At 39.3% G+C, this 18,744-nt stretch overlaps 1 protein-coding gene across 5 annotated transcripts in view; it reads left to right on the top strand.

Moving 5' to 3' along the window:
- The window catches only part of ADAM23 (ADAM metallopeptidase domain 23), a 380,159-nt gene that overhangs the window by 353,823 nt on the left and 7,592 nt on the right, over nucleotides 1–18,744 (top strand). For 3 of the 5 annotated variants that reach the window (XM_044303191.1, XM_044303194.1, XM_044303193.1), the window contains exon 25: nucleotides 12,941–13,031. In XM_044303191.1, coding sequence (XP_044159126.1) covers nucleotides 12,941–13,031 — 91 coding nt within the window. Of the gene's footprint in view, nucleotides 1–4,074; nucleotides 4,166–12,940; nucleotides 13,032–18,744 lie in introns of all 5 variants that reach the window. The other 2 variants (XM_044303192.1, XM_044303195.1) reach the window with 1 other exon arrangement.

An 18,744-nucleotide genomic window follows, 5' to 3' on the forward strand; every position in this document is an offset into this window, starting at 1 on the left:
AAATAAGGCCTAAATAAATACTGCTATTCACCATGGAATGTAAATGCTGGATCTTCTTTTGTTAGACATCTGTGTTGTATCATTCCTGTATTATTCCTCCTAGAAATGTGTGATTAGATTGGCAACATGTGGGGGGGTGTCCCTACATAGTCTGACATAGTCCAATCAGTGCTGACAGTGCCAGACTGAGTAGGGACATATATATTTAGGAGGAACTACAGAGAAACATAAAGGATGTTGCAGAATTGTTATTTCATGGGGAATGCAAGTAACTGCTAAAGCCGACATGTCCGTAGTGGTGACAGGTCCTCTTTAAACCTTTACCCTTTCTACTTTTCACTAGATCAAAATCGGACAGAGCTAAAAAGGGTTTTTTATGTCAATAGGATGTGATGAAACACTACCTATGAACACTGTAGACTAGGGATGAGCGAATCGACTTTGGATGGTACAGTTGGTACTACAGATGGTAGTTCCCGCAGCCGCTCCGTACAGTATTAGAATGTATTGGCAGTGCATTTACATTCCGCTGTGCTTGGACAGCACCACAGCCAGATAGAAGAGACGCCCACTGAGAAAATCTGATGTCTCCTCCTCCCTGTTCCGATGCTATTAATTTGCATACAGGACGCCTAAGCAAAAGGAGAGACCTCCACCTGGCAGTCAGCTTGGTGACGTTACTAGCACAGATGGGTGGTCTATAGCGCTGCCCTAGACTATTTTGGAGGCGCAAGGTAAAGGGGAGCATCAGAGCATGGAAATGCTCCTATGTTCCACTCATATACAGTAAAAGAATAAAGAACAGCTGATATCTGTGTTCAGCGCTGACTCTGGACAACCCCTTTAACATGCAGTCAACTGTTGGGAAGGAAATCTTCTTTCCTGACTGTCAGCTTCAGTGTAAATGCACCTTAAGATTACTCTGTCTACCTTTTTTATAGCATTAGTAAATTAAGCTGGATTACACTGGTTTAATGAAGGAAGCGTTCCTTCCCGACAGTGGGCTGCCCGCTCGGTGAAGGAGACTGAGCAGTTACATGCAGCGATCTCCTTTACTGTGTGAGGACGACGGATCACGATAGCTTTTCAGACAGCATGATCTGCTGCTCAGACGACATGATCGGTGGTGCCAGCAAGAATGACTGAACCACCAGTCTGATTGGCAGTGCATTTACATGGTGGGTGTTTTAGACACCAGTCTTAATAAAGCCCTATAGCTGGTGTTGGATTGCCGAAGTTATGAAGAGGTGCCACATCCAGCGCCATTTCCTACACTTCAAACAGGCATAGAAAATGAATGAGATGGGCCTGCCGGCCTGTCTTATTCCCCTCCTATGTCACGCCCACAATTTTAGATCTGGCGTGAGCGGGGCGAAGTCACAGATAGTGGTGCTGTCTGCGTCTGAAATACGTCTAATATAGCCGTATTTTAGCATGATAAATGACCCCCTTTGTGTTTACCTGACAGTAACAGTATATGATTGTTCATTGAGACTACTTACAGAAGCTCCAAATGAAGGACATGTAGCTGCTGAAGCTTATTAGGCCTTATCGCTTAAGGTCCCTTTACATGGGACAATTTAGCAGGCGATTGTCAGGAAGTATTCATTCACGACAAGCGCCTGCTCATCAGTTTACATGCAGCGATCTCCTCTACTGTATGGGGAGGAGCGATCATTAATGCCTTCGCTCGTCCCCATACATAATCATTGTTTGCCGGCAGCAGAGGCCTTTTAGACGGCACAATCTGCTGCCGGCAAACAAGGATTTAGGTGCCTGCTCAAATGAGCATATTACGTTTCTCTCTTTCATCAGATAATTGGTGGCACCTTTCCTATGGTAATAACCACCTGCATTCAGGCAGATCTTTCACCTTAATATGCTGTCCTATGTATCTGCTTTAGTTAATGGCCAAACACTGTGATGACATATGGCACCCATACATTTTATAGCTGTAATCTCTTATACAGTTTGCAAACAGAAAAATGCAACTTTGCAAACTGTCTTAACTAAAAATACTGTATGTACAGTTTATCTGATGCCTCTATGCAAATCTATGTGTTTCCATAGTAGCAGACTCAGCGTTCTGTGTAGTCTGATCTTACAGTAATACTTAGCATTTTTCTCCTCTTTTGCTAATGTACTTCTGCTAGCTAGAAAGAAGGGACAGTTGGGAGTATGACTGCAGCATCAGATGACTCGGAGTCTGTGTGTAGTCTGTTACTCTATTCTAGAGGCAGTAAAATTGGTTGCAAAAATGTACATAGAAAGGGAAATGGCTGCAGGTCAACACATAGTAATAAGGCCAATATATATATAGCCTATATAATTCTGGGATAACAAAAGACATTCTAAACATGCATATAATATACAGTGTAATTTTTTAAAATATTTGCAAAACAAATGTTGGTAAATTTGGGCTAGTAAGTCTCCCCTTATGTCTGAATAACATCACAATAAGAGTCAATAGATGCATTGGGGAAGAGCTATCACCATCAGTACAAGGGAAAGTGAAGCAGCTGCCGACAGCAACCAATTGTTGTCCTATTTATTTTCTAAACCAAATGCCTCTTTAACGAAATAGCTGTATTTACACTGCAGAATAAATTTCCTAATTAGGCTACATTTACATGACCGTATCCATTTTGCAGTCTTTAAATCACATCTCACAAAAAACTGATGCGGTCCGTGTGTATCCTGCACTTTTCTCGGGTACCTTTGTAAAAATGCCTAATCTTGTTTGCAAAATGGACAAGAATAGGAGACGTTGTATTACTTGTGGCAGGGATGCAGACAGCACTTGGATGACATCTGCATACTGTCTGCATTTTTTTGCAGCCCCATAGAAATGAATGGGTCCATGTGTGATCTGCAAAAAATGCATGTCACAATGGGGTGCGGTGGGAAAAGGATGAGGTAAATATAAGGGTTCCATCACAAGCGGCAAATTTTGTGGCAGAAAATCTGTTCCATTCATTTGAATGGGGCAGCAAGCACATGGATTTCTGCAAGCTCCATTAAAGTGAATGGAACTGATTTTCAGTTGCAGAATTTTCTGCCACAGAATCTGCCGAGTGTTCTGTTACTTTTTTCACCATGTATAGCCTGGGGAGCCCCTTTAATTGCACATACGTAATGTCAGCTTCAAATGGAAAGGAAGAAAATGAATTCAGACCAAACCCAGCTTTAGGCCTTAGGCCGAATGCACACAGCCGTGAGCGGTCCTTGGAACCGCGGCCTGGATTCCTGCTGAGTGCAGGAGCGCACGGCGTCATGGGTTGCTATGACGCCGTGCGCTCCCTGCTGCCGCCACAGTACAGTAATACACTGGTATGATCTCAGGAATCCAGGCAGCGGTTCCACGGACCGCTCACGGCCGTGAACAACGGCCGTGTGCATTCGGCCTAATTCACATGTCAGTGTCCGGTCAGTGATTTCCATCAGTGATTGTGAACCAAAACCAGGAGTGGAGCCTCCACAGACATAAGGTATAAGGGAAAGATCTGCCCCTGTTCTGCGTTTAGAGCCGCACCTGGTTTTGGCTCACAATCGCTGATGGAGATCACTGACTAGAGACCGAGGTGTGAATGAGGCATTAGAGCCCACTTTACATTTTCTGCTTAGTGCAGGTCTCATAATTTGTACTCTGTTAATGTAATTTACTAAATGTTAAATAATATATCATTTATTGTCTTATTATTTACTTTATGAAATATTGTTTTCCACAAGGAGTGTTATTTTTCATTTCAACAGATAATTAAAATTTCATGTTCATATTTGATCCTATTGATTATTTTTAGGCCTTGTCTACATAGTGCGGATTTTATGCATTTTTGTCAGCTGAACTTAGGTTTGGACTTTCCCTTTATACTTTTATTCTATTTAGCATTCATGCATGCATGGAAAAACTGCACTATGTGATTAAGGGCTGAAACAACTTTCCATATTTACTAATGTTCTAGTTAGACTTTAGGAGGGATTCTGTGTTCATCAATGCAGGATTCAGAGATGTTTTATATTCATGAAAGAGTGACTAATGTATTGAAAATAATCTACCTTTTCCCTTTCAAACAGTGAGCATGGCCACTAACAGACTAATAGGTGCAGTGGCAGGGACCATTCTGGCTCTGGGGGTGATATTTGGAGGAACAGGGTGGGGAATAGAGTAAGCATTTTTTTTTCCAAGTTCCATGTCTGGTGCCTAGTGTGTGAGGTAAAAGTATACCGTGTGTCTGAGCCTTATGTGTACCTGTCCCATTGGCTTTGTGTCATGTGGTGATGACCGTACCAGTCATGTGATCTTGACCGTGTCCATGTCATGTGATTTGCTCATGCAGTGTTGACCCTCTCCTGTCTGGGACAATGTGGGGCATAACGTCAATTTATATCCTTGTTCCTAAAACCCAATGAGAACTGGGTGTGTTTGTTTGTTTTGTTGTCTAAAATTGTCTATAGTATGACACTTTTCAACAATATCCATTGTAAAATGCCGCCTTTCAAGTAGTATGAATATTGCTTTATGTAAAACCTCCAATGAAACCTTCTCTGTCATATTTTACCGATGCTAGGAACACATCATTCTTACCAACAAGTACAAATCATATGATTACCATGCTAAATAACTAAATTACAGTACTCCTAATTGATGGCACCTTTTTTTTAATAACGTAGTCTCCATATCTCTGGTGCCTTCACACTGCTGGACCTTCTATGACTACCCTAGAGCTTTTTTCTTTTCCCCAGCACAGTTTATACAGAAAATATGTTTGATTACTATGTAATCTTGAAAATGTTATGAAATTCTGTGGTTCTCGTTCATGGATATACCAAAAGTTGTGTTTGGTAATCCTTAAATGGATTGTCCAAGACGATAAAAGTCCATTAATGTGCGTAAATGATTAGTGGGAGATCCGACCCCCTAGGAAAGCTGCCGATCAGCAGAACATAGGCAGAGTGCTATTACCCATTGACTGTTTATCCAGACACAGCTCCATACAAGTCTGACTGTACCTTGTCCTGCAGTTCAGCCCATTCACATGAACGTGACAGAGCTGTGGTACCAGCCACAAACTGTATGGTACTGTGCCTGGATAAATAATACTGTGACTGTTGGTGTCATAGTCCCCAGTTCCTGTAGGTCACACTACTTTTCATCATACATTGATTTAACCAAGGAGACTTGCAACAAAAAATGGTATTATCCCATTTAGCTTCATGGTTTTCGGTGAAGCCGTTGGAAGTGAATACTCCTAATGGCAATTCATTTTGGTCGCATTAAAGTGGGACTTTATATTTGATTAGATTTGAGTTATATTTGTTCTAAAACTCGTCCGTCTCAGAAGTAGAATAAAATACAATCATCATGAGTTTTGTATCTTGGTTTACAATATACACGTCCTCCACATGGTGTATATTGGACCCAGGATTGTCATCTCATACAGAATACAGGTACAGTATTCACTAATTCTGACATTTTAGGAGTTGACATTTAGTCACATAATGGGCAAACAATCCAGCTGTGATGTGGCATACTCATGGTTGAACTACAGCCTCAGTTTGTTACATCCCATCCAGCGGTAACATAATCACATGACTGCATCTTCCTTGGCCTTTGTTTATGTGCAAAATGATGCCATATGGACAGAGCAAGCTAGTTTATGTGTGCCTTCCACTAGCACGGTGTATTTAGATGAAACACTTCTAAACTCTCACATAACCCATGTTTTGCTAAAAAAAAAAAAAAAAAAAAGCAGAACAAAAGGGCTGTGTGGGCAGTACATATCCAACTCTTGGCATCCCCGCTGATCAACTGCAAAAAGAGGAGGCGTGCTTGTACGAGCACTGTTTTCTCTTCAAGATTACACTATGCATGGTCTCGCTTGCTGCAGTGGTGCAGTGTAACTGCAATTGCTCATCCCACTCAAGTGAATGGAACAAAGACTTGTAATTACACTGCGCCGCCGAAACCTCTGAAATTACGCACAGTGTAATCTTGAAGAGGATGTAATGCTCGTATGAGCGCCGCCTCCTCATCAAATAGCAGGGATGCCATAAGTCAAACCTCCACTGCTCAAATATTGATGATCTATCCTGAGGTCATTAATATGTACTGACAACACAACCCCTTTAAGTGCTGCTGTGTTTCTCCCATTTACAACACATAGTTCCTTGTACACATCATTAATAAAGGGTAGTCTGGTACTTTAACATTGATGGCCTGTGCTATGTATAGGCCATCAATATGTTTGAAGGTGCCACAGTTCTTCAGCCTCTTCATTACTTACTACCGAATGCACATCACTATGTCTGGTAATGAAAAAGCTGAGTACCCCTTTAACTGACTGATTATGGGGGTGTCAGGACCTCAACTCTCACCAATCTGATATTGACAGCAAATCTATTGATACAGTCTGCAACAGAACCCTGAACAAACTTAAGCTGCTAGATATTTTATGGCAGGTTTCATGTATTGTATTACCTGTGTCATTCAAGATCTGCATTTTCCCTGTGCATTTCTATTGTTTTGTTGGGACAAGCAGCACTAGTAGTATCTGGCAGCTGCTTATATTATTCCCCTTCTCATAGAAATGATATTCATGTTTGGCTGAGATATATAGGTGCATCTCAATAAATTAGAATATCATTGAAAAGTTCATTTATCTCAGTAATTCAATTCAAAAAGTGAAACTCTGTGTGTAATGTGTATATATATATATATATATATATATATATATATATATATTTATACACTAGCAGAGGGACCCGGCTTCGCACAGGTAAATTTCAACTATTTAATTTAATGTTTGTGTGTGTCATTAAGATATCGACAGTATCCCCCTTAACAATGGCCTCTACAGTACCCTGCCCCCTTAACAGTGACCTCCAAAGCCCCCCACTCCTTAACACTACAGAATTAGTATACACTTAAGGTCACGTGAGTTACATCAGCCTCTACAACAACGTTGGCTAAGCTTCGCAATGGAAATCATATTAACTCACACATTAGCTGTCTTATACTAAGAATGTCCTTTTATTGCCTATAGCAACCAATCAGAGCTCTTATTAATGACCTGTAGCAAAATAGAAGCTGAGCTGTGATTGGTTGCTCTTTGCAACCTGATAAATATCGAGGCTAACTGCCACAACAGCCACAGAGAATGGCTCCTGTAGTTTGGTGGTTAGGTTATTAAGCGTATTTTTTTTACTAATATTTGGGAAGCGCGGGGTGAAAATTTCCACTCAAAACATAGTCTATGACGTTCCCCGAGTCACAGGAGGCGGCTGTGCAAAATCGTGATTGTAAATGCGACGGTGCGGATTCATTTAGCAGACATACAGGGAGTGCAGAATTATTAGGCAAGTTGTATTTTTGAGGATTAATTTTATTATTGAACAACAACCATGTTCTCAATAAACCCAAAAAACTCATTAATATCAAAGCTGAATATTTTTGGAAGTAGTTTTTAGTTTGTTTTTAGTTTTAGCTATTTTAGGGGGATATCTGTGTGTGCAGGTGACTATTACTGTGCATAATTATTAGGCAACTTAACAAAAAACAAATATATACCCATTTCAATTATTTATTTTTACCAGTGAAACCAATCTAACATCTCAACATTCATAAATATACATTTCTGACATTCAAAAACAAAACAAAAACAAATCAGTGACCAATATAGCCACCTTTCTTTGCAAGGACACTCAAAAGCCTGCCATCCATGGATTCTGTCAGTGTTTTGATCTGTTCACCATCAACATTGCGTGCAGCAGCAACCACAGCCTCCCAGACACTGTTCAGAGATGGTGTACTGTTTTCCCTCCTTGTAAATCTCACATTTGATGATGGACCACAGGTTCTCAATGGGGTTCAGATCAGGTGAACAAGGAGGCCATGTCATTAGATTTTCTTCTTTTATACCCTTTCTTGCCAGCCACGTTGTGGAGTACTTGGACGCGTGTGATGGAGCATTGTCCTGCATGAAAATCATGTTTTTCTTACCTTGCAGACTTCTTCCTGTACCACTGCTTGAAGAAGGTGTCTTCCAGAAACTGGCAGTAGGACTGGGAGTTGAGCTTGACTCCATCCTCAACCCAAAAAGGCCCCACAAGCTCATCTTTGATGATACCAGCCCAAACCAGTACTCCACCTCCACCTTGCTGGCGTCTGAGTCGGACTGGAGCTCTCTGCCCTTTACCAATCCAGCCATCTGGCCCATCAAGACTCACTCTCATTTCATCAGTCCATAAAACCTTAGAAAAATCAGTCTTGAGATATTTCTTGGCCCAGTATTGACTTTTTAGCTTGTGTGTCTTGTTCAGTGGTGGTCGTCTTTCAGCCTTTCTTACCTTGGCCATGTCTCTGAGTATTGCACACCTTGTGCTTTTGGGCACTCCAGTGATGTTGCAGCTCTGAAATATGGCCAAACTGGTGGCAAGTGGCATCTTGGCAGCTGCACGCTTGACTTTTCTCAGTTCATGGGCAGTTATTTTGCGCCTTGGTTTTTCCACACGCTTCTTGCGACCCTGTTGACTATTTTGAATGAAACGCTTGATTGTTCGATGATCACGCTTCAGAAGCTTTGCAATTTTAAGAGTGCTGCATCCCTCTGCAAGATATCTCACTATTTTTGACTTTTCTGAGCCTGTCAAGTCCTTCTTTTGACCCATTTTGCCAAAGGAAAGGAAGTTGCCTAATAATTATGCACACCTGATATAGGGTGTTGATGTCATTAGACCACACCCCTTCTCATTACAGAGATGTACATCACCTAATATGCTTAATTGGTAGTAGGCTTTCGAGCCTATACAGCTTGGAGTAAGACAACATGCATAAAGAGGATGATGTGGTCAAAATACTCATTTGCCTAATAATTCTGCACGTAGTGTACATACATACATACACTCAGCTTTATATATAATATATATATCACATTTTGAATTGAATTACTGCAATAAATTAAAGGGGTATTCAGATTGTTTGAAGTTATCCCCTATCCACAGAGTGGGAGATGAGTGTACAGAGCTGTAATTGGGCAATTGGGCTGCGATAGATGTATACAGAGGTATAGGCCACAGTATACTTCTGTATACCTCCTTGGCATGAAGCTAGGAGAGAATACAGTGTCTCCGTACATATAGTGGCCAATGGAGCCTGAGTACATGCAGCCACCCCCTGAAATGAACTGAGCGGCCGGTCACACGTGTGTGTGGCTGCTCAATTCATTTCTATGGGAGTTCCGGAGACAGCCGATCTTCATAATTCATATAGAAATGAATGGATCGGACGCACGCATGCTCGACTAGCTGCTCCGTTCATTTCAGGAGGACATCAGTGGGTATGTGGCCCCTGTTCTCGTGATCGTGGGGATCCCACCGATCGAATAGTTATTTAAATAAGTGGAATACCCCTTAAGTTTTTGATGATATTCTAATTTGTTGAGATGCAACTGTATATGCATGTTAATGGGGGTATCCAATGTTGCCAACCAAATGATATAATGGCCAAACTACTGTAGATACAATGTCATAATAATCAGAATTCTAGTTTTGGAGACAAACCCTTTGCTAGTACTGATTTATAGAGAGCACGAACTGGTTGATTTATTGTGCTTAACGTGTAATAAACAGTCTTTTATCCTGTTATATATCAGTCGTGTGGCCATCATCTAGTGTAATTTGTATCTATGTGAGTTCACTTTGTAGTTACTGTTAAAGGCAAAGTTTCTTGTTTCATGTAGCCTTTTTAGATGCCGTGTGATACATCTTTGTGTAGTTTAATCTTTGTAACCTGTTGTAGATGTAGTGATAAGTTTTTCATTATTGTGTATTGGATAAAGCCAGAGGGGGACATTTATCAAGTCTGCTATGTCCGTTTTGTGGCATAAAAAATGTTGCAAGTGACGCCCCTGTGCGACATTTGGTGATCACTTTTAGAAGTGGAGTAAAAAGTAGGTCAGGATTTTAGTTTAGAACACCTTGAAGTCTCATTTATGATGTGTGACTTTTTAAAAAGTTGCAAAAAAGTTGCATCGCCACATCAGGAAACCCCCTGGTCTGCTTTTATAGACATAGGAGTACACCACATTGCACTTGCGCCAAATGTATTATTACTGAGCGACATTTCATACATTTCCTGTAACCTCACAAAGAAGAAACAGACTTAAAACTGACACCAAAACCACCGGAAATGATATAAAGTATATAATATGGGGCATAACATAATTCATTGCCCTACACAACACGTACTGTTATTTATAATTCAGTTATTTATATGTATTTGTTTGTACCATATAAAAAAGGTAAATTGTGTTACTTAATGAACTGCAGCAATGAAAAACATCTGTATTAAATATGAATTTCATAGAACGTATGACAAGTTTGAGTAATACTTTATTCTTGTGCTTCCCAATTGTTAAACTGTTAACTTGTTAGCAGATGTTATAATGGTATGTACTGTGTACCAAATGTGTGTACTCCAGGTAAGTACAAGAAGACTTTTCTAGTCAACACAGAAAGCTTGCTTTGTATAAGCACCTGTTACTATTTGCATGTTTGCCTTGTTTTAGGAGTATTCGGTTCTGTTTCCAGCATATCAATGCATTCCAATGGCTGCCCTGGTGTAAACGTAGTACAGTGTGCAGAGCCGGAATTTAGTTTATGGTTTAGCTTTCCCGCTGTACCATAATTAAGGTGTAAGAGAACATCGCTCATATCAAAGCTTATTTTTGTAGGAGATATACAGAGGTATAGGCCACAGTATACCTCTGCATAGGAGAGAATACTGTGTCTCCGTACATATAGTGCCATGCGTCTCCATGCTAGGGAGATGTTCAGCATCTGTGCTCTGACATACAGGCTCTAGGTATTGGGTTTTGCCATGCACAGTGAAATCTAGATGCAGCAGACTACACATCTAAGATATATAGCTGCCTGACACTCCAAGGAAACCACTTGGAATTTGATTTCACTGTTGATTTCCCTGAGTTCTCCATATATGCATCAAGTGGATGGGCAGCCTCTTTTCTTTTTCTCCCCCACAATGATTCAATTGATAACATATTTTTTTACACTTTACACACTCCTTTTTTAAGACCGAATGTCACCCATAGATAGAGTGTTGTACAGGTAGTTGATTTAATAGCAGGCTATATTGTTAATTCCAGTAGGTTTGGATTAGGCATAGAAGGTCTATGTTTGCAATGCAAAGATTAATGTGACAAGGGGTGGCTTAAAAAATAGAGAAAAAGGTACAGCACTCCAGATGCTGCAGTTATTAATTCATTCATTTCATAAGCGTTACACCATAGTGTTATAATGGTAGGCAATGGAAACATTTCAGACCAATGGTCGTTCCTCAGACTGGGCTATGATGAAAGGAACTGTGTATGGAACCTCCATCCATCATGCTAGTGGTAGCGCTGGAAGTGCAATATGTATGGCATCCAAGATGTAACAGCTAACGGGTGGCTTTAAGCTTAGAACACAAAAATGCTGTTTATCCTGTAGCATACCTTTTACTCTGGCTGAGGATCGGGATAATTATAGGGGCTGAACATTCGAACAAATACCTTCTCCAGATAATTGTCCGGGTGACCACATCTATCATGTGGCACCTAAAATCATTGTTTGCGGGCAGGACATTGCTCTGTGCTGCCCTCAAGCAATAAGTCTGTATGGGGATGAATGATCACAGTAGCAATCGTTCATCAATTTCATAGAGAGGGAATGATTGCTGCATGTAAACACTGCTCTGTAGCGTCTCAACATTAGGGCAATGATCAGAAAAAAACTGTTTGTTTCCAGACATTGCCTCGTGCATTAGCCTATGTAGAAGGGCTCTAGGTGTGGTCTTGTGGTTCCACAGGGTAGCCACTCGTGTTTCACCTTTGCAGAGACTTCTGTTTTAACGTTTCCTGAAAAGTTTAAAGGCCTTTTTCACAGAACTCGTGAATCAAGGTCAACGTCAAATGTCTGCATTCACTGGACTGGATGGTCAACTGAATGAGAAAAGAATGAGGAAAGCTAAATTTTACATTTGGTCTGGAAATCCACTTACATACATTTTTGGTATTGCATTAAACTTGTCAATATAAGGAACATGAAAATGATCTGCAAAGTGGATTGTTGTAGTAAATACCAAGTGACAAGGTTACGGAAATGCAAAAGTATGACTATAAGATCATTATTAAAAGGACCCTTTAGTTTTCAAGTGTTCTCTCGCTGTTTAAAGAAAATTACTCAAATTATGTCTCTTGCGTCACCTTTTCCTTTTAAATTTACTCACTAACGTTATTTGATGATTGATATAAATGTTAAATAAAATGCTTTGATGTTCGAATGGTCCTATGAACTTGAAGACCCTTGCTAAAATGATTGAAGTGTAAATTAAGTTAGCAGAGTTCTTATAGAGAGGACTATTTAGATGTTACAACTTAAACTCATAACTTTTACCTCGGTCGCCAAATTAGCTAAAAAGGAGTTATATAATGGATCTTAATAACAATTTATTCTCTACCTCCTGGACTAAGAAAAGCAGTGCACAGGAACATCATGTAACTCATATGTTTTATTTCAGAATGTCACTATCATGGAATATGTGAAAGGTGATAAAAACAATAAAAAGGAAATGCAGAAAACTAATTTGTATTGCCCTTTAAATATCCTATTACTAAAAGCACTAAACCTTAGTGCATAAAATTCCCCCTAAAGATTTTTATTGCTAAATAATGTGCTGTTAAATTATTAGCAGTTAAAAGCTTAATGGAATGGAGCCAGTGTGGCAAATGTATTAAAAATACACACTTACTAGATGAGGTGAAAACCAGAGATTAATAGAGATTAATCTGTATGTATTTCTTAGGTTAGAACACAAGATTATTTGCCTGCGATTCCCTTTTGTGGTTGGTTCTTATGTTTTTCTTCCCATAATCCTTTACCACAGGTCCTAGTGCCACCAACCTTATAATAGGGTCCATCGCTGGTGCCATCCTGGTAGCAGCTATTGTCCTTGGGGGGACTGGATGGGGCTTTAAGTAAGGAACAACGCATGTCTTCTCTTCAGTGGCAATGCCATAACTCTTTCTGCTTTTACTGTATATCACATTTGAGTTTCTGCTGCATGGTTCTATTTCACTAATTAGGAATGTTAACTAAACCATGAGAGTAAAGAAGTTAATGTCACATGGGTGATGAGATAGCTGTAAAAAATAAAATATGCATCCTATTTTTAGCCAGTGATATCATCAGTATTTTTGCTAAAGCAGAAGATGAATGTATTGTCCTATATCCACTCATCTAATTAAAGACTTGCAGAGTTGACTCTTAGTATAGTGTTACTGATAAAACGCTGTTTTTTGGATTCTGACAATACGGCCACATGTTCAGGTTTCTCGGTGCAGTTTTAGAAGTCAAAGCCAAGAGTGGATCATAAAAAGAGAGAGACAATTAATGACAAATACTTTTCTGAATTCAGTCCTGGTCTTGGGTTTCAAAACTGCATCAAGAAACCTGAATGTGTGGCCGGATCTAAGATCAATCAATGCTGTCAATGCTTCCTGACATAGTGGGAGATTAATCAAAGATCTGCAAAAACGGATCCGTTACAATAATACAACCGCATGCATCCATCATGAACGGATCCGTTTGTATTATCTGTAACATAGCCAAGACGGAGCCTTCATGAACTCCACTGAAAGTCAACAGAAGATGGATCGGTTTTCTATTGTGCCAGATTGTGTCAGAGAAAACGGATCTGTCCCCATTGACTTACATTGTGTGCCAGGATGGATCTGTTTGGCTCATGCATGACTGATGCATTCTGACGGATTCGTCTTGGCTATGTTACAGATAATACAAACGGATCCGTTCATGATGGATACATGCGTTTGTATTATTGTAATGAATCCGTTTTTGCAGATCCATGACGAATCCGCCCAAAACGCGAGTGTGAAAGTAGCCTTACATCACAGGAAAATAAAAACTTAATGCAGAAAACAGATCTGTCACAGTGACATCTGATGGACCCATTGTTCGTATCAAGGTGTCCAACATTTTACCTAAAAAAATGGTATAGCATTCTGTACAATTTATTTTGCCATGTTGAATAAATTTACAACAGCCAAGCAGATGTGAACAAAGAATCAAGGAGACAAGAGTGTCATGTATGGTAATATCAACATAGCTGTAGAAATGGGGAGCCCTACAAAGGGTTAAACCATCTATGGGCTGTATAGCAGGCAATGGAGCTAGCTATGATATATACACCACTGAACACAAATAGGCATGCCCAGCAATAACACCACTAGGAACATGAAGGTAGCGGTACCATAACTTACTATGAATTATACACAAATGTAAGTTCCCCTGTAAACCATTGTGTTTGCAATTTAAGAACAAATATTTATAACATAAACCCTTTTCTTGTTCAGTATCCATATTTCAAAATCAATTTGCTTTTTGAAACCTAAATTTTAAAAATGTGGATGTAATTTACTCCTACATGCCTAACGACAATGTAAACTATGCATTTAGTTAGCTTCAAATGGAATTAGAGAGCATATGGCAGAAATGTTTGTCTTTCTGAGCATGTTAGCAAACTGGTGTCAAAAGACAAACCTAGGTATAAAACTCTCCACATCTGAAGTAATGAAAGCAGTATTGATCCGCAGTAATGTATGGCTGGATTTCCTTGTTTGGTTTCATGTAAATGGATTAATCATAAGCATTGTACTGGTATATGGAAATAGTATGCGACTTTCTAATACTTTGTATTTTAGGTTTTTAATTCTCAGTGATACCGAAAACATGGATAGTTACATTCAATGGCTGAAAACATGCCACAAATCTGGCCAATCCTATGTGAGCTAAAAAAAAGAATTTGAGGCTGATACTACTTTACCTATTCTGGTACATTGTAGCAAACTTTTAAGACAGAAAATGTGTAAAAAATAAAAATTATAACTAAAATAATAATGAGATCTTAAAAATTGAACACAAAATATAATAATATAACGTTGGCTAATCTTTCTGATTGAATTTAATCGCTTTAGAAAGAGTCAGAAAGTTTGAGATTTTTTATTTTGGTTAAGATAAGAATATAATACTATATATCCTAATATTTAAAGAAAATCAGTGTAATTAATTAAAGTACCCACTCAATAGCGAGGACAAAGTAGCCTGGCCTGTAGGTTGACTGATTAGGAGAGTTACATAGCTGCTGGTCAAGCTAAAGAAAATTCTGCATTAGAAAAAAGTGCATATTTCTCCAAAGAGCTCTCTAGCTGCTATCTCTGCACCCAAAGTGTCATTTTTTCATTTACAGTAACTTAAAAATATAATTGAATTCTATTTTCCACCGATAACTGCATAAAAACCAATCCAATGTTAATTATTTGCTGCAGCAGAACCTCAATCACTGGCCTGGCCTAGCACACAGCTTGACGTGCATGTTATTATTCAAAGGGATGGGAAGATTATAATACACTTAAATTTAGCTGCTGGTGAAGGGACCAGCTGTGGTAACTGTACTTACTGTATGTCTTTGTTTTCAGTTACTTACGTAATAAGCTTGGAAAAAAAAACTGCCTTCAGTGCTTTGCTATGTTGTCGTCAGATACTGTGCATTGCTCGCTTGGATGGTTCCAAATTCTTTTGAAAAATATATCATTGTTTCCTTTTTTTAATTAATAGGAGTCTGTCATCAGTGACATCACTATGCAACCAAGCATAGTGCCAGATAGGCTTAGCTCACCTGATTCCAACTGTGCCATGTTTTTACAGACCTATACATAAAATTCTGAAAAAGACAGAAAAAATGGTGGCTCGCTCACTGTTCCACTCAGTATCTGGCAAATAATAGACTGGTAGATAAAAGTTAAAGAAATGTAATTTATCAAACTGTAATATACTCAATAGACATGATTAAAAACATAACCACTAATTATAAACATAATCATAAAAAATAATCATAAAAAACGCATAATGACGTATGGTAGAAAAAGACATACAGGTTTCAAAATGGAGGTAGATTCGGTTTGTTGGTGGGATAAATGAATGTTCACCACAGTCTTAAATGATATTCTCAAATATATACCCCAAATCTTGAGTCTTAGTATCTCCTATATGGAAGGACAAGTCAACTGGGGTGCATACAAAATGTTTGTCACATTAGTATCCACACAATAGGACTAGGCTTTGGAATGTCTATTGCGATTGTACCACATGTGTTGGCATCTATTACCAACCCAGCTGAGTAAGGGCCATTTGCCAAACAATACTCTACTGATATGGTGCAGTACTTTACAGCTCCTGTGTTCGCTGCTGGATGTCCACTTGCACAAAGTAGTGTTGATCTCCGCTGTGACCTGCAAGGACCTGTTTTGAAACCTGTATGCTTTTCCCTACCATACGTCATCATGCGTTTTTAAGATTTTTTTTATGATTATGTTTACAATTAGTGGTTATGTTTTTAATCATGTCTATTGAGTATATCACAGTTTGATAAATTACATTTCGGATAACTTTTATCTACCAGTCTATTACTTGCCAGATACTGAGTGACCCCCAAATCCCCCTTTAATCCTCTATACATAAAAGTACAGCATTTTGCGGACCGCACATCGGCAGCACTTCGTGCTGCCCCATAGAAATGAATGGGTCCGCAATTCCGTTCTGCAAAATGCGGAACGAAATTGCGGACATGTGAATTGACCCTTAGTCTGATGAAGGCATCACAATTGCTTCTCATTACACAGAAGCTACTCTCCATTCACTGCCCAGCCTTTCTTCCTTGAACCATTAATTGACAGAACCAGGCTGTAGGTACATAATCTTAACGGGCCAATTGGCCATGTCCATCAGTGGTCCAAAGGAAAATGCTAGGTAGGGAGTGGAGTGGAGCTTCTGTGCAGTGACACCAATAGCGCCGCCCTCATCGCACTAAAGGCATCATTTACATATTTAAAAAAACTATTTTATCGGCATGGGAGTGACCAAGGACACAGTTGGAATCAGGAGAGCGAAGACTTTCTGGCAGTATTCTTAGTTGCATAGTGATGTAGCTGATGACAGACTCTCTTTAATCTAGCAGTGAAGCTATGCATGTTCAGCTAATGTTCTAAAATACAATAAAACTGCATAGCCGTAAAGTAAAAAGAAAAAGAGGAGTAGCTGTCTATTCTTTTGTGCATAGCATTCCAGTTTACAGAATTTTCATTTACGGTAGGTTACTGTCGTTTTGTCCAGGGATATAAACAGAAAAAGGCAGCAGTCCTAATAAATTGTTCAAATGAAAGGGGTGGACTCATTCTTCTTGTTCCAGATCAAGTATCCAAATAGTATAGTAAAAAATCTGCAGCACTCCTAGAGAAGTTGAATGTGCAAAGAAAGAAGGTTTTATTAGCCCACGTCCACATAATTTTTCAGTCCTATCACAGGACCTTTTTCAAGCCTTTCATCCAGAAGGGAAAGACAAATTCTTTCAGATTTATATTAGTCTGACTTCACATCTGCATTGTTATTTCTGGTTTTCTGCTGTCATAAAAATTATAACAAACACGACCCTGTCTGGGGATCAGTAAATGAAATCCGTGGCACTTTCATAAATGCTACCCTAGATTGGATATCATACTCGCGCCAGATAACAAAAAGAACAAATGCTAAAATGTAACTTTTATTGCTATATCTAAAAATAATACTGCCCGTTACCCCTGAGGAAGCCAGATCACTGGCGAAACATGTCGGGGGCAGTAAACAGTTGTTAGAAGCCTAGCGCTTAGTGTTCATATCATAAGTGCGTCAGTGAGCATAGCTGACCACGTAGCACATTGTGAGCAGAGATAGAAGGATTATTGTGGGTAGTGCACACCCTCTAGTCCCTCAGCCATGCACACACAAGTCAATATGCACTAGTGATAGCTAGTTTTAAGGCTGTAGTTGCTCACATCATTATTTTTAGATATAGCAATAAAAGTTATATTTTAGCATTTGCTCTTTTGTTATCTGGGGAAAGTTTGGTATCCAGCCTAGGGTGGCATTTAGGAAAGTGGCACTGCTGTGTCATAAGAGCACAAAACGGAAAGTTACAGTACACCATTCTGGATCAGTCACATAATAGAAAGCAATGTGGCCAACTGACCCATTTAGTTTATAAAGGTATCCATCGGGTTTCTTTATAGTGCTGGTTATTTAACAGAAAAAAATAATGCTGCAATATTTTTTCCATTGAATGTGATGGAATCTGTGACAGAGGCTCTGAATGGAGCCTCCAAAGTAGATGTAGCCATAGCAGTAACCTTAATCCATGAATAAACAACTTTTCTTAGATAAATAAAAAAATGTTTTCTATATATTCTTTAGAAGATTACATTTGTTCCAGGCCTTAACATACAGCAGTAGTACAATTTTGGACACAGATATGAATAAAATCCATATGTAGAGGTATACATTTACTCTCTACACATGGATGTATATACAGATGTAGCCAAGCTAAAATTGAGTCTGATAACACTTGTCATACAAAAGCCATTAAAATCCATTAAAAAGTCAGTTACCATTTTTTTGCCCTTCTTTACTTACGCTAAATAATGACTTTTATAATATGTAAATGAGCCTCTAGGTGCTAGTGGGGCGTTGCTGCAGCACCTAGAGGCTCCGCCCTTGTAAAGGTGATTGAAAGCCTCGGTCTCCTCCGTGCCCCGCAAATCCCGCGCCTGTGCCGTCCATTTTAGTATTAGGCGCAGTGAGTGA

Source organism: Bufo gargarizans, chromosome 8, assembly GCF_014858855.1.
Source record: "Bufo gargarizans isolate SCDJY-AF-19 chromosome 8, ASM1485885v1, whole genome shotgun sequence".
NCBI lineage: Eukaryota > Metazoa > Chordata > Amphibia > Anura > Bufonidae > Bufo > Bufo gargarizans.